The 22,573-nt window shown below is 48.3% G+C and overlaps 1 protein-coding gene across 2 annotated transcripts in view; it reads left to right on the top strand.

Annotated features, from left to right (window-relative positions):
* The window catches only part of LOC140386482 (TYRO protein tyrosine kinase-binding protein-like), a 63,820-nt gene extending 42,940 nt beyond the window's left edge, over nt 1-20,880 (top strand). The window contains exons 4-5 of one of the 2 annotated variants that reach the window (XM_072468867.1): nt 1,969-2,027; nt 20,649-20,880. In XM_072468867.1, coding sequence (XP_072324968.1) covers nt 1,969-2,027; nt 20,649-20,708 — 119 coding nt within the window. In that variant the 3' untranslated portion in view covers nt 20,709-20,880. Of the gene's footprint in view, nt 1-1,968; nt 2,028-10,148; nt 11,175-20,648 lie in introns of those variants that run through there. The other variant, XM_072468868.1, reaches the window with a different exon arrangement.
* Nucleotides 20,881-22,573: the final 1,693 nt, after the last annotated feature.

Consider the following 22,573-nt stretch of genomic DNA (forward strand, 5'->3'; position numbering starts at 1 on the left):
ATTTACTCCCACTGTTCACAGTCCCAATGGACACAAACGCCTTCCCGTTCACTCCCACTGTTCACAGTCCCAATGGACCCAAACCCCTTCCTGTTCACTCCCACTGTACACAATACCAATGCCCCCAAATCCCTTCTTGTTCACTCGCACTGTACACAATCCCAATGGACACAAATCCCTTCCTGTTCACTCCCACTGTGCAGAATCCCAATGTACACAAATCTCTTCCCGTTCGCTTTCACTGTTCAAAATCCCAATGGCCACAAACCCCTTCCCGTTCACTCCCACGGTTCAAACTCCCAATGGACCCAAACCCCTTCCCGTTCACTCCCACTGTTCACAGTCCCAATGGACACAAACCCCTTCCCGTTCACTCCCACTGTACACCGTCCCAATGGACCCAAACCCCTTCCTGTTCACTCCCACTGTACACCGTCCCAATGGACCCAAACCCCTTCCTGTTCACTCCCACTGTACACAATCCCAATGGACACAACTCTCTTCCCGTTCGCTTGCACTGTTCAAAATCCCAATGGCCACAAACCCCTTCCCGTTCACTCCCATCATTCAAAATCCCAATGGACCCAAACCCCTTCCTGTTCACTCCCACTGTACACCGTCCCAATGGACCCAAACCCCTTCCTGTTCACTCCCACTGTACACAATCCCAATGGACACAACTCTCTTCCCGTTCACTCCCACTGTTCACAGTCCCAATGGACACAAACCCCTTCCCGTTCACTCCCACTGTACACAGTCCCAAAGGACCCAAACCCCTTCCTGTTAACTCCCACTGTACACAATAGCAATGCACCCAAACCCCTTCCTGTTCACTCCCACTGTACACAATCCCAATGGACACAAATCTCTTCCCGTTCGCTTGCACTGTTCAAAATCCCAATGGACACAAACCCCTTCCCGTTCACTCCCACCGTTCAAAATCCCAATGGACCCAAACCCCTTCCCGTTCATTCCCACTGCACACAATCCCAATGGACTCAAACCCCTTTCCACTCACTCCCACTCTACACAATCCCAATCGACCCAAACCCCTTACCGTTCACTCCCACTCTACACAATCCCAATTTACCCAAACCCTTACCGTTCACTCCCACTGTACACAATCCCAATGGACTCAAACCCCTTACCGCTCACTCCCACTCTACACAATCCCAATGAACCCAAACCCCTTACCATTCACTCCCACTCTACACAATCCCAATCGACCCAAACCCTTACCGTTCACTTCCACTGTACACAATCCCAATGGACCCAAACCCTTACCATTCACTTCCACTGTGCACAATCCCAATGGACACAAACCTCTTCCCGTTCGTTTGCACTGTTCAAAATCCCAATGGACACAAACCCCTTCCCATTCACTCCCACTGTACACAATCCCAATGCACCCAAACCCCTTCCTGCTTGCTCCCACTGTACACCATCCCAATGGACCCAAATCTCTTCCCGTTCACTCCCAATGAACATCACAACTTACTCATGTGATTTTTAATATTCTCCCAGCCCTAATGAAGGAAAACATGTGGGAGGAATAGTTGCAGAAGAAAGTTAGAATTGGAAAGAGAGAGAGGTGGGGAGAGGCAGAGATGTGAAGGATAGAAGCTGAAAGTGGGACAAAGTGAGAAGGACAGAATAAGTGTTAGGGATGGAAAATATTGAATAGAGAGGGATGGGGGAGTGGGTTTGGGTATATTAGACATTGAGCAACAAGAAGAAGCAGAGAGTGTCAATGTGGGGGAGAGGAACTTACAGAGAGTAATCGAGTAAGGAACAGAGACAAAGTGAGATAGATATGACAAAAGAGAGGGAGACAGAATGCAAATAGAGAGTGAGAGAAAGTGAGTGACAGAAAATGAGAGAGTGACAGGCTCAGGAAGAGTAGGATAGAGTGAAGGATGAAGAATCACGAAGGAGAGTGCGAGGACTAATCTAATTTCTGTTTTGCAGCTAAAAAGTTACAAATCTCAGACAACAAATCAAAACTGGAGCCAGAGTCACCCTATGAGGTTGGTATTGAGATGGTAGTTGTACCTTTTCACCATTATGCACAACCCCCCTTGCTATCTCTGTACCTTCCTCGATACCTTCCTCTAACCCCATCACCACTCCCTCTCTCTGTAACACCCCCAGCCCCGACAACCCTCCCTAACTCTGTATCCTCCAACAGCCCCTACAACCCATGTAAAAGCCATGTAAAATTGTCGGCTCCAACGCACCCCTCCCTGATGAGCTCAACGCATTCTATGCCCGCTTTGAGCAAAAGGTCAGTGAGAGCGAGCCCTCCATCCCAGAAGCCACCGATGAACTTGTATCTGAGATCACCACTGCAGACGTCAGAGCAGCCTTCTCGAAGGTCAACCTACGGAAAGCCACTTGCCCAGATGGGGTACCCGGACGGGCACTCAGGCCTTCTCCGATCAGCTGGCGGGGGTATTCGCAGTAATCTTCAACCTCTCTTTACAACAATCTGAGGTCCCTATCTGCTTCAAGAAGACAACCATCATCCTTGTACCAAAGAAAAGCCAAGCAGCGTGCTTTAATGCCTATCGTCCAGTGGCCCTGACATCCATCATCATGAAGTGCTTTGAAAGGTTAGTCATGGCACAAATCAATTCCAGTCTCCCGGATTGCCGTGATCCACTACAGTTCGCCTACCGCTGCAACAGGTCCACAGCAGACGCCATCTCCATGGCCCTGCACTCTACCCTGGAACACCCAGATAACAAAGACACCTATGTCAGACTCCTATTTATCGACTACAGCTCAGCCTTCAACACCATCATTCAATGAAACTCATCTCCAAACTCCGTGGCCTTGGCCTCGGCTCCTCCCTCTGCGACTGGATCCTGAACTTCCTAACCCACAGACCACAATCAGTAAGGATAGGCAACAACACGGGATCTTGATCAATTAGGCCAGTGGGCCGACGAATGGTAGATGGAGTTTAATTTAGATAAATGTGAGGTGATGCATTTTGGCAGATCGAATCAGGCCAGGACCTACTCAGTTAATGGTATGGCATTGGGGAGAGTTATAGAACAAAGAGATCTAGGAGTACAGGTTCATAGCTCCTTGAAGGTGGAGTTGCAGGTGGACAGGGTGGTGAAGAAGGCATTCGGCATGCTTGGTTTCATTGGTCAGAACATTGAATACAGGAGTTGGGACGTCTTGTTGAAATTGTACAAGACATTGGTACGGCCACACTTGGAATACTGTGTGCAGTTCTGGTCACCCTATTATAGAAAGGATATTATTGAACTAGAAAGAGTGCAGAAAGGATTTACTAGGATGTTACTGGGACTTGATGGTTTGAGTTATAAGGAGAGGCTGGATAGACTGGGACTTTTTTCCCTGGAGCGTAGGAGGCTTAGGGGTGATCTTATAGAGGTCTATAAAATAATGAGGGGCATAGATAAGGTAGATAGTCAACATCTTTTCCCAAAGGTAGGGGAGTCTAAAACTAGAGGGCATAGGTTTAAGGTGAGAGGGGAGAGATTCAGAAGGGCCCAGAGGGGCAATTTCTTCACTCAGAGGGTAGTGAGTGTCTGGAATGTGCTGCCGGAGGTAGTAGTAGAGGCGGGTACAATTGTGTCTTTTAAAAAGCATTTGGATAGTTACATGGGTAAGATGGGTATAGAGGGTTATGGGCCAAGTGCGGGCAACTGGGACTAGCTTAATGGTAAAAACTGGGCGGCATGGACTGGTTGGGCCGAAGGGCCTGTTTCCATGCTGTAAACTTCTATGATTCTATGATTCTAACACCTCCTCCACGATCATCCTCAACACCATTGCCCCACAAGGTTGTGTCCTCAGCCCCCTACTATACTCCTCATACACCTATGACTGTGTGGCCAAATTCCCCTCCAACTCGATTTTCAAATTTGCTGATGACACCACCGTAGTGGGCCGGATTTCAAACAATGACGAGACAGAGTACAGGAATGAGATGGAGAATCTGGTGAACTGGTGCGACGACAATAATCTCTACCTCAATGTCAACAAAACAAAGGAGATTATCATCGACTTCAGGAAGCGTAGTGGAGAACATGCCCCTGTCTACATCAATGGGAACGAAGTAGAAAGGGTCGAGAGCTTCTAGTTTTTCGGTGTACAGATCACAGTGTCCTCCAATGCCGACACTATAGTTAAGAAAGCCCACCAACGACTCTACTGTCTCAGAAGACTGAGGAAATTTGGCATGTCAGCTACGACCCTGACTAACTTCTACAGATGCACCATAGAAAGCATTCTTTCTGGTTGTATCACAGCTTGGTATGGAGCCTGCTCTGCCCAAGACCACAGAAAACTACAAAAGGTTGTGAATGTAGCCCAGTCCATCACGCAAACCAGCTTCCCATCCATTGACTCTATTTATAATTCCCGCTGCCTCAGAAAGGCAGCCAGCATAATTAAGGACCCCACGCACCCCGGACATACTCTCTTCCACCTCCTTCCGTCAGGAAAAATATACCAAAGTTTGAGGTCACGTACCAACCAACTCAAGAACAGCTTCTTCCCTACGGCCATCAGACTTTTGAATGGACCTACCTCGTATTAAGTTGATCTTTTCTCTACACCCTAGCTATGACTGTAACATTATATTCTGCAGTCTCTCCTTCCCTATGTCCGGTATGCATTGTTTGTATAGCATGCAAGAAACAATACTTTTCACTGTATACTAATACATGTGACAATAATAAATCAAATCAAATCAAATCAAACCCTCCCTACCTCTGTAACCTCCAACAGCCCTACAAACCTCCCTCTCTCTGTAACCTCCTCCAGTCCTACAACCCTCCCTCTCTCTCTAACACCCCCAGCCCCAACAATCCTCCCTAACTCAGTAACCTCCAACAGCCCTACAAGCCACCCTACCTCTGTAACCTCCAGCAGCCCTACAAACCTCCCTCTCCCTGTAACCTCCTCCAGCACCATCACCACTCCCTCTCTCTGTAACATCCCTCAGCCCCTACAACCTTCCTTAACTTTGTAACCTCCTCCAGCCCAACAACCCTCACTATCTATGTAATCTCCTCCAGCCCAACACCACTCCCTATCTCTGTAACCTCCTCCAGCCCCAACACCACTTCCTATCGCTGTAACCTCCTCCAGCTCTTACAACCCTCCTTATCTCCTGGGTAGCTCGGTAGCGCAGTGGTTAGCACTGTTGCTTCACAGTGCCAGGGTCCCAGGTTCAATTCCCAGCTTGGGTCACTGTCTGTGCGGAGTCTGCACGTTCTCCCTGTGTCTGCATGGGTTTCCTCCGGGTGCTCCGGATTCCTCCCACAAGTCCCCAAAGATGTGCTGTTAGGTGAATTGGACATTCTGAATTCTCCCTCTGTGTATCTGAACAGGCACTGGAATGTGGCAACTAGGGGCTTTTCACAGTAACTTCTTTGCAGTGTTTATGTAAGCCTACTTGTGACAATAGAAAAAAGATTATTATTTAGATTATCTTTGTCACCTCCTCCAGCCCCAACACCACTCCCTCTCTCTGTAACCTCTTCAAGCTGCTATGACCCTCCCTCTCTCTGTCACCTCCTCCAGATCCTACAACCCTCCCTATCTCTGTAACCTCCTCCAGCTCCTACAACCCTCCCTATCTCTTGTCATGTCTGACCAACTTGATTGAATTTTTTGAAGAGGTGACCAGGTGTGTAGATGAGGGCAATATACTTGACATTGTCTACTTGGACTTCAGCAAAGCTCATGATCAGGTCCCACATGGGAGACTGATGGCGAAGGTAAGAGCCCAAGGGATCCAAGGAAATTTGGCAAATTGGATCCAGAATTGGCTGAGTGGCAGGAAGCAGAGGGTGATGGTTGAGGGCGGGTTTCTGACTGGAATCCTGCGTCCAGTGGAGTCCCGCAGGGATCAGTATTGGGGCCATAAACCATAAAGTTTATGGTTTATATAAATGATTTGGACATGAATGTAGGAGGGTTGATCAGTAAGTTAGAACATAGAACATAGAACATTACAGCGCAGTACAGGCCCTTCGGCCCTCGATGTGGCGCCGACATGTGAAACCACTCTAAAGTGGTTCCCTTATTGTCCATATGTCTATCCAATGACCATTTGAATGTCCTTAGTGTTGGCGAGTCCACTACTGTTGCAGGCAGGGCATTCCACGCCCTTGCTACTCTCTGAGTAAAGAACCTACCTCTGATATCTGTCTTATATCTATCTCCCCTCAATTTAAAGGTATGTCCCCTCGTGCTAGACATCACCATCCGAGGAAAAAGGCTCTCACTGTCCACCCTATCCAATCCTCTGATCATCTTATATGCCTCAATTAAGTCACCTCTTGACCTACTTCTCTCTAACGAAAACAGCCTCAAGTCCCTCAGCCTTTCCTCATAAGATCTTCCCTCCATACCAGGCAACATTCTGGTAAATCTCCTCTGCACCCTTTCAAATGCTTCCACATCCTTCCTATAATGCGGAGACCAGAATTGCACGCAATACTCCAAATGCGGCCGCACCAGAGTGTTGTATAGCTGCAACATGACCTCATGGCTCCGAAACTCAATCCCTCTACCAATAAAAGCTAACACACCGTACGCCTTCTTAACAACCCTCTGAACCTGGGTGGCAACTTTCAGGGATCTATGTACATGGACACCGAGATCTCTCTGCTCATCCACACTGCCAAGAATCTTACCATTAGCCCAGTACTCAGTCTTCCTGTTATTCCTTCCAAAATGAATCACCTCACACTTTTCTGCATTAAACGCCATTTGCCACCTCTCAGCCCAGCGCTGCAGCTTATCTATGTCCCTCTGTAACTTGTAACATCCTTCCGCACTGTCCACAACTCCACCGACTTTAGTGTCATCTGCAAATTTACTCACCCATCCTTCTACGTCCTCCTCGAGGTCATTTATAAAAATGACAAACAGCAGTGGCCCCAAAACAGATCCTTGTGGTACACCACTAGTAACTGGACTCCAGTCTGAATATTTCCCATCAACCACCACCCTTTGTCTTCTTCCAGCTAGCCAATTTCTGATCCAAACTGCTAAATCACCCTGAATCCCATGCCTCTGTATTTTCTGCAGTAGCCTACCATGGGGAACCTTATCAAATGCTTTACTGAAATCCATATACACCACATCAACTGCTTTACCCTCATCCACCTGTTTGGTCACCTTCTCAAAGAACTCTATAAGGTTTGTGAGGCACGACCTACCCTTCACAAAACCGTGTTGGCTATCTCTAATCAAATTATTACTTTCCAGATGATTATACATCCTATCTCTTATAAACCTTTCCAAGATTTTTCCCACAACAGAAGTAAGGCTCACTGGTCTATAGTTACCGGGGTTATCTCAACTCCCCTTCTTGAACAAGGGGACAACATTTGCTATCCTCCAGTCTTCTGGCACTATTCCTGTAGACAAAGATGACTTAAAGATCAAAGCCAAAGGCTCAGCAATCTCCTCCCTAGCTTCCCAGAGAATCCGAGGATAAATCCCATCCGGCCCAGGTGACTTATCTATTTTCACACTTTCCAGAATTGCTAACACCTCCTCCTTATGAACCTCAAGCCCTTCTAGTCTAGTAGCCTGAATCTCATTCTCCTCGACAACATTGTCTTTTTCCTGTGTGAATACTGACAAAAAATATTCATTTAGCACCTCTCCTATCTCCTTGGACACCAAGCACAACTTCCCACTACTGTCCTTGACTGGCCCTACTCTTACCCTAGTCATTCTTTTATTCCTGACATATCTATAGAAAGCTTTAGGGTTATCCTTGATCCTACCTGCCAAAGACTTTTCATGTCACCTCCTGGCTCTTCTTAGCTCTCTCTTTAGGTCCTTCCTAGCTAACTTATAACTCTTGAGCACCCTAACTGAACCTTCATGACTCATCTTTACATAAGTCTCCTTCTTCCTCTTGACAAGTGTTTCGACTGCTTTAGTAAACCACGGTTCCCTCACTCGACCACTTCCTCCCTGCCTGACAGGTACATACTTATCAAGGACACGCAGTAGCTGTGCCTTGAACAAGCTCCACATTTCCATTGTGCCCAACCCCTGCAGTTTTCTTCTCCATCCGATGTATCCTAAGTCTTGCCTCATCGCATCATAATTGCCTTTCCCCCAGATATAACTCTTGCCCTGCGGTATATACCTATCCCTTTCCATCACTAAAATGAACGTAATCGAATTGTGGTCACTATCATCAAAGTGCTCACCTACCTCCAAATCTAACACCTGTCCTGGTTCATTACCCAGTACCAAATCCAATATGGCCTCGCCTCTTGTTGGGCTATCTACATACTGTGCCAGGAAACCCTCCTGCACACATTGGACAAAAACGGACCCATCTAATGTACTCGAACTATAGCATTTCCAGTCAATATTTGGAAAGTTAAAGTCCCCAATAACAACTACCCTGTTGCTTTCGCTCCTATTCAGAATCATCTTTGCAATCCTTTCCTCTACATCTCTGGAACGTTTTGGAGGCCTATAGAAAACTCCTAACAGGGTGACCTCTCCTTTCCTGTTTCTAACCTCAGCCCATACTTACCTCAGTAGACGAGTCCTCATCAAACGTCCTTTCTGCATATATAAGTTTGCAAAACACGAGAATTGGGGTAGTAAATAAAGAGGAGGACAGCCTCAGATTACAGGAGGATGTAGAGGGGCTGGTCAGGTAGCTGATCAGTGGCAAATGGCATTCAATCCGGATAAGTGAGAGGTGATGTAGTTGGGCAGGACAAACAAGGCACAGGAATACATGATAAATGGCAGGACGCTGGGAAGCACCGAGGGTCAGAGGGACCTTGGTGTGCACATACACCTGTCCCTTAAGGTAGCAGGGAAAGTGGATACAGTAGTTAAGAAGTCATATGGTACACTTGTCTTTATTGGCCAAGGCATAGAGTTCAATTGCAAGGAGATTATGCTGGAAATGTGTAAAATGTTGTTTAGGCCAAAGCTAGAGTATTCCGTCCAGTTCTGGAATCCGGATGTGATAGCACTCAAAATGGTGCAGAGGAGGTTTACCAGAATGTTGCTTGGGCTGGAGAGGTTTAGCTATAAAGAGAAATTGGACAGACTGGGGTTGTTTTCCTTGCACTGTGGAGGGTCAGTACTGAGGGAGTGCTGCACTGTCAGAGGGTCAGTGCTGAGGGAGTGATGCACTGTCAGAGGTTCAGTACTGAGGGAGTGCTGTACTGTCAGAGAATCAGTACTGAGGGAGTGCTGCACTGTCAGAGGGTCAGTACTGAGGGAGTGCTGCACTGTCAGAGGGTCAGTACTGAGGGAGTGCTGCACTGTCAGCGGGTCAGTAGTGAGGGAGTGCTGTACTGTCAGAGAATCAGTACTGAGGGAGTGCTGCACTGTCAGAGGGTCAGTACTGAGGGAGTGCTGCACTGTCAGAGGGTCAGTACTGAGGGAGTGCTGCACTGTTGGAGGGTCAGTACTGAGGGAGAGCTGCACTGTCAGAGCGTCAGTACTGAGGGAGTGCTGCACTGTTGGAGTGTCAGAACTGAGGAAGTGCTGCACTGTCAGAGGGTCAGTTCTGAGGGAATGCTGCACTGTCAGAGGGTCAGTACTGATGGAGCGCTGCACTGTCAGAGGGTCAGTACTGAGGGAGTGCTGCACTGTCAGAGGGTCAGTACTGAGGGAGCGCTGCACTGTCAGAGGGTCAGCACTGAGGGAGCATTGCACTGTCAGAGGGTCAGTACTGAGGGAGTGCTGCACAGTCAGAGGGTCAGTACTGAGGGAGTGCTGCACTGTCAGAGGGTCAGTACTGAGCGAGTGCTGCACTGTCAGAGGGTCAGTACTGAGGGAGTTCTGCATTGTCAGAGGGTCAGTACTGAGGGAGTGCTGCACTGTCAGAGGGTCAGTACTGAGGGAGTGTTGCACTGTCAGAGGGTCAGTACTGAGCGAGTGCTGCACTGTCAGAGGGTCAGTACTGAGTGAGTGCTGCACTGTCAGAGGGTCAGTACTGAGGGAGTGCTGCACTGTCGGAGGCCCTGTGCCGTGGTGGGCTGGTGGTATAGTGGTTGTTTCTGTGGTCCAGTAATCCATGGAGGAATGCAAGCTGGTTTTGAATTACGATGGGTGGCTGGAACTTTGCAATGCTTTATCCACTATCTCCATTCCCACAGGAACTGCAGGGTCAAGACCGTGGTTTCTACAGCGAGTTAAGGCTCAACCGCAAATAAGACAAACCCTCTGATATCCCTGCTGGAGTCCGGTCCACACTCATCAGAACCCAGTTAAGGGCAACTCTCCTTCCATCTCACCCTGCAGCCCACCTGCTGATGGCACGTTATCCTGTGTATATCTCACTCTCAGTGACGTGCTATTCTGTGTATGAAGCACTTCCAGGAGCACGTTTTTCTGTGTACATCTCAATCGGAGTGATGCTTTATTCTGTGTATAACTCACTCCCAGTGAGGTGTTGCATGTATATCTCAATCGAGTGACGCATTAATCTGTGTATAACTCACTCGCAGTGACCCGTCATTCTGTGTATAACTCACTCCCAGTGACACATTATTTTGTGCATAACTCAATTTCAGTGATACATTGTTTTGTGTATAACTCACTCCCAGTGGTGTGTTATGCTGTGTGCAACTCACTCCCAAGGATGTGTTATCCCGTGTGCAACTCACTCCAAGTGATGTGTTATTCTGTGTGTAACTCACTCCCAGTGATGTGTTACTGTGTGTGTAACTCACACCCAGTGACGTGTTATCCTGTGTGTAAATCACTCCCAGTGATGTGTTTTCCTGTATGTAACTCACTCCCAGTGATGTGTTTTCCTGTGTGTAACTCACTCCACATGATGTGTTATCCTGTGTAACTCATTCACAGGAATGTGTTATCCTGCGTAACTCACTCCCAGTGACGCGTTATCCTGTGTAACTCACTCCCAGTGATGTGTTTTCCTGTATGTAACTCACTCCCAGTGATATGTTTTCCTGTGTGTAACTCACTCCCAGTGATGTGTTATCCTGTGTGCAACTCACTCCACATGATGTGTTATCCTGGATAACTCATTCCCAGTAATGTGTTATCCTGCATAACTCACTCCCAGTGACGCGTTAGCCTGTGTAACTCACTCCCAGTGATGTGTTTTCCTGTATGTAACTCACTCCTAGTGATGTGTTTTCCTGTGTGTAACTCACTCCCAGTGTCACGTTATCCTGCGTAACTCACTCCCAGTGATGTGGTATCCTGTGTGTAACTCGCTCCCAGCGATATGTTATCCTGTGTGTAACTCACTCCCAGCGATATGTTATCCTGTGTGTAACTCACACCCAGTGATGTGTTATCCTGTGTGTAACTCACACCCAGTGATGTGTTATCCTGTGTGTAGCTCACACCCAGTGATGTGTTATCCTGTGTGTAACTCACACCCAGTGATGTGTTATCCTGTGTGTAACTCACACCCAGTGTTGTGTTATCCTGTGTGAAACTCGCTCCCAGTGATGTGTTATCCTGAGTGTAACTCGCTCACAGTGAAGGGTTATCCAGTGTGCAACTCACTCCCAGTGATGTGTTATCCTGTGTAACTCACTCCCAGTGATGTGTTATCCTGTGTGTAACCCACTCCGAGTGATGTGTTATCCTGTGTGTAACTCACTCCCAGTGATGAGTTATTCTGTGTAACTCACTCCCAGTGATGTGTTTTCCTGTGTGTAACTGACTCCCAGTGATGTGTTATCCTATGTGTAATTTACTCCCAGTGATGTGTTATCCTGTGCGTAACTCATTCCCAGTGATGTGTTATCCTATGTGTAATTTACTCCCAGTGATGTGTTATCCTGTGTGTAACGCACTCTCAGTGATGTGTTATCCTGTGTCTAACTCATTCCCAGTGATGTGTATCCTTTGTAACTCACTCCCAGTGATGTGTTATCCTGTGTGCAACTCACTCCCAGTGATGTGATATCCTGTGTGCAACTCACCCCCAGTGATGTGTTATCCAGTGTAACTCATTCCCAGTGATGTGTTATCCTGTGTGAAACTCATTCCCAGTGATGTGTTATCCTGTGTGTAACTCGCTCCCAGTGATGTGTTATCCTGTGTGTAACTCGCTCCCAGTGATGTGTTATCCTGTGTGTAACTCACTCCCAGTGAAGGGTTATCCTGTGTGCAACTCACTCCCAGTGATATGTTATCCTGTGTAACTCACTCCCAGTGCGGTGTTATCCTGTGTGTAACTCACTCCCAGCGATATGTTATCCTGTGTGTAACTCGCTCCCAGTGAAGGGTTATCCTGTGTGCAACTCACTCCCAGTGATGTGTTCTCCTGTGTAACTCACTCCCAGTGATGTGTTATCCTGTGTGTAACTCACTCCCAGCGATATGTTATCCTGTGTGTAACTCGCTCCCAGTGAAGGGTTATCCTGTGTGCAACTCACTCCCAGTGATGTGTTATCCAGTGTAACTCATTCCCAGTGATGTGTTATCCTGTGTAACTCACTCCCAGTGATGTGTTATCCTGTGTGTAACTCATTCCCAGTGATGTGTTATCCTGGGTGCAACTCACTCCCAGTGATGTGTTATCTTGTGTGTAACTCACTTCCAGTGATGCATTATTCTGTGTGTAATTGACTCCCAGTGATGCGTTATTCTGTGTGTAACTCACTCCCAATGATGCGTTATTCTGTGTATAACTCACTCCCAGTGATGTGTTATCCTGTGTGTAACTCACACCCAGTGATGTGTTATCCTGTGTGTAACCCACTCCGAGTGATGTGTTATCCTGTGTGTAACTCACTCCCAGTGATGAGTTATTCTGTGTAACTCACTCCCAGTGATGTGTTTTCCTGTGTGTAACTGACTCCCAGTGATGTGTTATCCTATGTGTAATTTACTATAGTGATGTGTTATCCTGTGCATAACTCATTCCCAGTGATGTGTTATCCTATGTGTAATTTACTCCCAGTGATGTGTTATCCTGTGTGTAACTCACTCTCAGTGATGTGTTATCCTGTGTGTAACTCACTCCCAGTGATGCGTAATTCTGTGTATAACTCACTCCCAGTGACACATTATTCTGTGTATATCTCATTCCAAATGACGCATTATTCTGTGTGTAACTCACTCCCAGTGTTGTGTTATCCTGTGTGTAACTCACTCCCAGTGATGTGTTATCCGGTGTATAACTCATTCCCAGTGATGTCTTATCCTGTGTGTAACTCACACCCAGTGATGTGTTATCCTGTGTGTAACCCACTCCCAGTGATGTGTTATCCTGTGTGTAACTCACTCCCATTGATGTGTTATCCTGTGTGTAACTCACTCCCAGTGATGTGTTATCCTGTGTGTAACTCACACCCAGTGATGTGTAATCCTGTGTGTAACCCACTCCCAGTGATGTGTTATCCTGTGTGTTACTCACTCCCAGTGATGTGTTATCCTGTGTGTAACTCACACCCAGTGATGTGTTATCCTGTGTGTAACCCACACCCAGTGATGTGTCATCCTGTGTGTAACCCACACCCAGTGATGTGTCATCCTGTGTGTAACTCACTCCCAGTGATGTGTTATCCTGTGTGTAACTCACTCCCAGTGCTGTGTTATCCTGTGTGTAACTCACTCCCAGCGATATGTTATCCGGTGTGTAACTCGCTCCCAGTGAAAGTTTATCCTGTGTGCAACTCACTCCCAGTGATGTGTTATCCTGTGTAACTCACTCCCAGTGATGTGTTATCCTGTGTGTAACTCACTCCCAGCGATATGTTATCCTGTGTGTAACTCGCTCCCAGTGAAGGGTTATCCTGTGTGCAACTCACTCCCAGTGATGTGTTATCCTGTGTAACTCACACCCAGTGATGTGTTATCCTCTGTAACTCATTCCCGGTGATATGTTATCCTGTGTAACTCACTCCCAGTGATGTGTTATCCTGTGTGTAACTCATTCCCAGTGATGTGTTATCCTGTGTGCAACTCACTCCCAGTGATGTGTTATCTTGTGTGTAACTCACTCCCAGTGATGCATTATTCTGTGTGTAAATGACTCCCAGTGATGCGTTATTCTGTGTATAACTCACTCCCAGTGACACATTATTCTGTGTATATCTCATTCCAAATGACGCATTATTCTGTGTATAACTCACACCCAGTGATGTGTTATTCTGTGTGTAACTCACTCCCAGTGATGTGTTATCATGTGTGTAACTCACTCCCAGTGACACATTATTCTGTGTATATCTCATTCCAAATGACGCATTATTCTGTGTATAACTCACACCCAGTGATGTGTTATCCTGTGTGTAACTCACTCCCAGTGATGCGTTATTCTGTGTATAACTCACTCCCAGTGACACATTATTCTGTGTATATCTCATTCCAAATGACGCATTATTCTGTGTGTAACTCACTCCCAGTGTTGTGTTATCCTGTGTGTAACTCACTCCCAGTGATGTGTTATCCGGTGTATAACTCATTCCCAGTGATGTCTTATCCTGTGTGTAACTCACACCCAGTGATGTGTTATCCTGTGTGTAACCCACTCCCAGTGATGTGTTATCCTGTGTGTAACTCACACCCAGTGATGTGTTATCCTGTGTGTAACCCACTCCCAGTGATGTGTTATCCTGTGTGTAACTCACACCCAGTGATGTGTTATCCTGTGTGTAACCCACACCCAGTGATGTGTCATCCTGTGTGTAACTCACTCCCAGTGATGTGTTATCCTGTGTGTAACTCACTCCCAGTGATCCGTTATTCTGTGTATAACTCACTCCCAGTGACACATTATTCTGTGTATATCTCATTCCAAATGACGCATTATTCTGTGTGTAACTCACTCCCAGTGTTGTGTTATCCTGTGTGTAACTCACTCCCAGTGATGTGTTATCCGGTGTATAACTCATTCCCAGTGATGTCTTATCCTGTGTGTAACTCACACCCAGTGATGTGTTATCCTGTGTGTAACCCACTCCCAGTGATGTGTTATCCTGTGTGTAACTCACTCCCAGTGATGTGTTATCCTGTGTGTAACTCACTCCCAGTGATGTGTTATCCTGTGTGTAACTCACACCCAGTGATGTGTTATCCTGTGTGTAACCCACTCCCAGTGATGTGTTATCCTGTGTGTTACTCACTCCCAGTGATGTGTTATCCTGTGTGTAACTCACACCCAGTGATGTGTTATCCTGTGTGTAACCCACACCCAGTGATGTGTCATCCTGTGTGTAACTCACTCCCAGTGATGTGTTATCCTGTGTGTAACTCACTCCCAGTGATGTGTTATCCTGTGTGTAACTCACTCCCAGTGATGTGTTATCCTGTGTGTAACCCACTCCCAGTGATGTGTTATCCTGTGTGTAACTCACTCCCAGTGATGTGTTACCTGTGTGTAACTCACTCCCAGTGATGTGTTATCCTGTGTGTAACTCACACCCAGTGATGTGTTATCCTGTGTGTAACCCACTCCCAGTGATGTGTTATCCTGTGTGTAACTCACTCCCAGTGATGTGTTATCCTGTGTGTAACTCAATCCCAGTGATGTGTTATCCTGTGTGTAACCCACACCCAGTGATGTGTTATCCTGTGTGTAACTCACTCCCAGTGATGCATTATTCTGTGTGTAATTGACTCCCAGTGATGCGTTAATCTGTGTATATCTCACTCCCAGTGACGTGTTATTCTGTGTATAACTCACTCCCAGTGACACATTATTCTGTGTATATCTCATTCCAAATGACGCATTATTGTGTATAACTCACACCGTGATGTGTTATCCTGTGTGTAACTCACTCCCAGTGTTGTGTTATCCTGTGTGTAACTCACTCCCAGTGATGTGTTATCCTGTGTGTAACTCACTCCCAGTGATGTGTTATCCTGTGTGTAACTCACATCCAGTGATGTGTTATCCTGTGTGTAACCCACTCCCAGTGATGTGTTATCCTGTGTGTAACTCACACCCAGTGATGTGTTATCCTGTGTGTAACCCACTCCCAGTGATGTGTTATCCTGTGTGTAACTCACATCCAGTGATGTGTTATCCTGTGTGTAACTCACACCCAGTGATGTGTTATCCTGTGTGTAACTCACTCCCAGTGATGTGTTATCCTGTGTGTAACTCACACCCAGTGATGTGTTATCCTGTGTGTAACTCTCTCCCAGTGATGTACTGGGGCTGGTTTAGCACAGGGCTAAAGAGTTGGCTTTTAAAGCAGACCAAGTCAGGCCAACAGCATGGTAGAATTCCCATACCAGCCTCCCCAAACAGGCGCCGCAATGTGGCGACTAGGGGCTTTTCACAGTGTCTTCATTTGAAGCCTACTTGTGACAAAAAGTGATTTTCAATTTCATTTTCGTGTTATCCTGTGAGTAACGCACTATGAGTTTATCAATATGTTATTAAGCAGTGTGTGTCTCAATGACCTTGAAAGGGATCCGTGAGTTAAAAATGTAACATTGATCAATCTATACATACAGACCGCTTGCAACACTTTGGGGCAAAAGCTTCTTGTGGGTTCGTTGCAAAAGGAAGTGACTTACAATAAATTTTCCTTGAACTTAAAAGACCTGACTGGATTGATTCTTCCGCCGTAGTCCCTGGTTGCAAGTATCACCAATGATGCGTTATCCTGTGACGATGATGCTCCTCATTTTCCTTCCTACCACATCCTACCACATTGGGGCTGGTTCAGCACAAGGCTAAAGTGTTGGCTTTTGAAAGTAGACCAAGGCAGGCCAGCAGCACGGTTCAATTCCCATACCAGCCTCCCCGAACAGGCGCCGGAATGTGGTGACTAGGGGCTTTTCACAGTAGCTTCATTTGAAGCCTACTTGTGACAATAAGTGATTTTCATTTTCTTGATGCATCGGAGATCTCACAACCTTCAAATGGTTCCATCTTCCCTATTTTCAGTAAACCATGCTGAATCTCAACTTATTTGCCTGTAATTTTTATTTATGTATTGTTAATGCCATTCCTTCTCTGCCTCTCTCTGTCAGTCTCCCCCCTGCCCTATCTCTCTCTATATATTATGCTGTCAGTTTTAAAATTTATTTCACAGGATATAGGTGTCGCTGGCTGAGCACAGCATTTATTGCCCATCTCTAATTGCCCCTAGAGAAGGTGGTGGGTGAGCTGCCTTCTTGAACCGCTGCAGTCCCGTTGGGTGTAAGTACGCCCACAGTGCTGTTAGGGTGGGAGTACCAGGATTTTGACCCAGCGACAGTGAAGGAACGGCCGGTAGATTTCCAAGTCGGAGTAGTGAGTGACTTGGAGGGGAACATCCATGCCGTTCCCAGGTACCTGTTGCTCTTGTCCTTCTAGATGGTAGTGGCCGTGGGTTTGGAAGGTGCTGCCTAAGCAGCCTCAGTGAGTTCCTGCAGTGCATCTTGTAGATGGTACACACGGCTGCCACTGTTAGTCGATGGTGGAGGGAGTGAATGTTTCTGGATTGGGTGCTAATCAAGCGGGGCTTCTTTGTCCTGGATGGTGTTGACCTTCTTGAGTGTTGCTCGAGCTGCACTCATCCAGGCAAGTGGAGAGTATTCCATCACACTCCTGCCTTGTGTCCTTGTGGATGGTGGACAGGCTTTGGGGGGTCAGGAGGTGAGTTACTCACCTGCTCTTGTAGCCACAGTATTTATATGGCTGGGTCCAGTTCAGTTTCTAGAATGTTGACTGTGGGGGATTCAGTAATGGTAATGCCATTGAACGTTAAGGGGTGATGGTTAGATCCTCTCTTGTCGGAGACAGTCATTGCCTGGCACTTGTGTAGCACAAATGTAACTTGCCACTTGTCAGCCCAAGCCTGGATATTGTCCAGGTCTTGCTGCATTTAGACATGGACTGCTTCATTTTCTGAGGAGTCGCGAATGGTGCTGAACATTGTGCAGTCATCCGTCAACATCCCCGTTTCTGACCTGAGGATGGAAGGGAGGTCATTGATGAAGCAGCTGAAGATGGTTGGGCCTAGGACACTACCCTGAGGAACTCCTGCAGTGATGCCCTGCAGTTGAGATAATTGACCTCCAGCCACCACAACCATCTTACTTTGTGCCAGATATGATTCCAACCAATGGAGAGTGTTCCCTCTGATTCCCATTGACTCCAGTTTAGCTAGGACTCCTTGATGCCATACTTGATCAAATGCTGCCTTGATGTCAAGGGCAGTCACTCTCCCCTCACCTCTGGAGTTCAGCTTTTTTGCCCATGTTGGAGAAAAGTTGTAATGAGGTCAGGCACTGAGTGAACCTGGTGGAACCCAAACTGAGCGCCCGTGAGCAGATTATTGCTCAGTAAGTGTTGCTTGATCGCACTGTTGCGAACTCCTTCCATCACTTTGCTGATGATGGAGAGTAGACTGATAGGGCAGTAAGGGCAGTAATTGGCTGAGTTGGATTTGTCCTGCTTTTTATGTACAGGACACACCTGGGCAATTTTTCACTTTGCCGGGTAGATGCCAGTGTTGTAGCTGTACTGGAACAGCTTGGCTCGGGGCGCGGTTAGTTCAGGAGCACAAGTCCTCAGCACTTGATAGTCTCGGAGTTTAGAAGAACATGAGACGGTTTCATTGAAATGTCTAAAATTCTCAGATTTTGGCGGGCTTGATGGTGAGACACGATTTTTCCCATTCCACATTCTAGAGAGTTTGTACGTGGGGAGGTGGGGGGGAAACGGGTTGCAGTCCCATGCTCCGGAGTCGGATATTTTTGATTGAGTGAAGGGGAAATGTTTTCGTTCTAAGGATGGTGAATCTTTGGAATTCTCCAGTGGGGAGGGGAGGCATCGCTGAGTGTACACCGGGCCGGGAGATCGATGGATTGTTGGGCATTGAGGGAGTGAGGATTGAGGTAGATGGTCAACCACAGCCATATTGAATGGGGGGGGGGGGGGGGAGCTGGATTGAGGGCTGTTCCTCGATGTTCTATTTTTCTGTCTCCCCCTCTACCTCTGTGTCTTTCTCTCTTCTCTCTTTCTTTACCTGTACATTTCCCTCCTTCTCCCTCTCCCCCTCTCTCGCTCTCGATCTCTCTGCCTGCCCTGTGGCGAACTGTAAATGTGAACACGCTCGGACTGTGAACTGCTGTTATTTCCTGCGGTCATAATGGGCACTCGTTTCCTGGAAATACGACTTCACACCTACACACGTGACCCAATTAGAAACATTCTGCCGACATAGGTCTGACATTTAACCTTTCTGTAAATTCCACGCTCGGAGATCAGCAGTGACCGCACTGCAGAGGCGGCTTAGTTTAGTGATGGGGAGAATAATCCCACCCCTCCCTTTACCCAGTCTGCAGCAAGGAGTGGTGGGCCTGTCCCAGGAACACCCAGCCCACAGTCCAGCTTGCAGAGGGGCAGGAAGCCTGGTCGTTCTGGAGGGTTGGCTGACAGGAACACTCACTCTGGGGAAATTGCAAAACTCAAGAACCTGAGACAACAATTAGCCAACACACTGCATTCCTGATCTAACCACATGACTGCCGGCTCACACACACACACAGCGTGGGTTGGATTAATGCCCACAGAAAGGGTTTGCCAGTGACACCCACAAATTAAATAAACTCCCCACACACGTCGAGAGTGAATACACACAAAAATGATGGAACTGCCTGGCCATCATGTGTACATGTTGGGCCCCATTCTCCAGAAAGAATTCTATTTTTAAAAAAATGTAGAGTATCCAATTAAGGGGAAATTTAGCGTGGCCAATTCACATCTTTTTGGGTTGTGGGGGTGAGACCCACGCAGACACGTGGAGAATGTGCAGAAATAATTCTAAGTGTGGTAGCAAGCGGGAACTGCCACGGACTTCTCGGAAGCTCGGTCTGGTCAGGCCAGCAGCACGGTGAAACGTTAATTGGTCCACTTAACGCAAATGAAGGCTCACCATCCAATTCACCGGGACCGCGCTCGCCAACCCCCTGCTAACAAGGTCGAGCAGCACTTAAACAGCACTTGCACAGCCAACCCCATTCAGCTCGCAGCCACCGTGCCAAGACATCCAGCCCCAAGATTTGGGGATGCAGACCTAGGGAGGCTCCTAGATGCAGTTGAGGCCTGGAGGGATGTACTTTTCCCCCCAAGGGGAGGGTGAGCCACAGGGTAGCCAGTGCCACCTGGGATGAAGTGGCAGTGGCGGTCAGCTCAGGCACTGACTAAGAGGACTGGTCCAAAGAGGATTGGTCCCACAGTGCAAAGATGCGCAGGTTAGGTGGATAGGACATAATAAATAGCCTTTAGTGTCCAAAAAGGTTGGGTGGGGTGCTCTTTCCAAGGGCCGGTGCAGACTCGATGGGCCAAATGGCCTCCTTCTGCACTGTAAATTCTTTTTTTTCTTTAAAAAAAAAAAATAATTTAGAATACTCAATTCATTGTTTCCAATTAATGGACAATTTAACGTGTCCAATCCACCAATCTTTGGGTTGGGGGGGGGGGGGCGCGAAAACCACGCAAACACGGGGAGAATGTGCAAACTCCACACGGACAGTGACCCAGAGCCAGGATCGAACCTGGCACCTTGGCGCCGTGAGACAGCAGGGCTCACCCACTGCGCCACCATGGTGTCTCCCTGCACTGTAATTTCTATGAGATAATTCTATAACCCTTCCTTCACCACCACCCCCCCCCACCACTGTGAACCACGCGAGGGGCTAACGATGCTCTCTGTGTGTCTCCGCAGGAGAAGCTCTCTCACAATCGCGGGAGAGGGCCCAGACCGGTGGAGGGGTGCCGGACATAAGAATACTCATGACCTTTAAGATACGGGCCCTGGGAGGTGGCAGGGTGGCCGAGGACAAAGTGGTCACCAATGCAGAGGTTGGCGCACGCTGTAGAGGTAAGGATCCACCAGGCCCCACCGGAGGACCTGTCAAACGTAAATTGTTAATGTCTTACTGACTGACCCATCTCTCTCCCACTGACCACATGCCCATTCTCCTGCAGCTTCTCAAGCCGACGGCTCCGGCCCATCCAGGGTGGCCCCAGCCTCGGCTTCCCAGGAGACCACCTCGGAGGAGAGCCTCTAGGAAGCCACAATCGATGTGTCACAGCTGTCACCCCTATCCTCCACCAACGCAGAGGCACAGGGCGTGACCTTCCTGCCTCGTTACACTCACGCTCAAGTGTAACAAGGCTGGTGAATAGTGGGAGAGGCCAAAAACGAGAACTGCACCAGGCACCAAACAGTTTGCAATGCAACTGGCCCGCTTCCCATAGGCAAAATCGGGATCTCGCCGTAGCGAGAAACCATTATCACTACTTAAGCCCAATTTCCATACAATCGATGGGAGCCACCCCTTATCCAACGGCCTCCCCTCATTCGTTGGCCTCCCCAGCAAGTGCTCACTCTGGCTCCAATTAGTACTCCTTTTGAAAAATATGAACCTGGTGGAAGGGCTCCTGTGGGGAGCTGAGGAGGGGAGTACCATCTTTACTCACAGGCAAAAAGCCCGGGGGCACTGGGCTTGCTACCCCACTGCTCGGCGGGGGTGGGGGAAATAGGGGGTCAATCGCTCGTGGTACCACCACGCCAACCCTGGATCCCAACCCCATTCCGGGGGCAACCCTTGTCCCTGCCCGCCTGCCCCACCAATTACCCATAGCCCCACCGACTGATATGGCCTCTGGCTGTGCGGCTGAAGGCAATCGCTAATAGGGAATTGGCAACCGTGGTTAAGTGAGCACTTGACACATGCCAAGTGGATTCCCGTGGGTAGGCGGGCCATGTAGCATGTGCGAGTCAGTGCCTAACATTCCAATCGCACCTTAATGCCTGGACAGTGTACCTGAACACTGTGGGAGGCAACACCACACACGCAGCAGCGAACATACAAACACCCAGGGGATGGGACACAGCTCCTGGACATGACCACAGCCGGAACATGGGTGGGTGCCACAGGGAGGGGGGGTTGCCTGGAGAGATGTGCAAAGGGACCGGGGGTCAGCCCGCATTGCGGAAGAAAGTGACAGAGGCATCATAATGATTGTGCAAAAAGTTGTTTAATGTGCTGTACAATACCCCACTCCCGGTAGTGCCGCCGCCCCCCCCCCCCCCCCCCCCAACCCCCAACCTAACATTAGGGAGTGGCCGGGACATTCAGAGGGAGATGTCAGCGACAGTCCAGCAGGTCTATAGCTGATTGGAGGATTCCCAGAAGCTGCGGGTGCAGGAGATGTCGGCGGCAATGAGTGGCACCGAGGCCAACACTGCTAGGATGGTGACCGCAGTGGAGAGCCTGGTGAAAAGCATTGCGCAGTCGGTGACGGCCATGGCTGAGGGTCTCAGCAGAATGTCCTGCTCACTGGGCGATGTTACCCAGTGCCAGGGCGACCTTGATGAATTTCTGTGGGATATGTCCCGCTCTCAGATGGGAATGGCCGAGGCGCTGCAGAGCATGGCCCAATCACTGAGGAGCATCGCTGAGGGCATTGGCAAACTGGAGCAGACATTGGGGAGCCGCCAGGGCTGGCAGAGCAAGATGATGCAGGGGCAGCCGAGGCTCGAACCAGCTGCCACTCCGTTCCAAGGTGAATCCCATGGACCTATGGACACCGACCGGGAGGAGGGGGCGCTGGGTGCCAACCTGGACCCATCCCATGGAGTGG

The sequence above is a fragment of the Scyliorhinus torazame genome, chromosome 12, assembly GCF_047496885.1.
Source record: "Scyliorhinus torazame isolate Kashiwa2021f chromosome 12, sScyTor2.1, whole genome shotgun sequence".
Taxonomy (NCBI): Eukaryota; Metazoa; Chordata; class Chondrichthyes; order Carcharhiniformes; family Scyliorhinidae; genus Scyliorhinus; species Scyliorhinus torazame.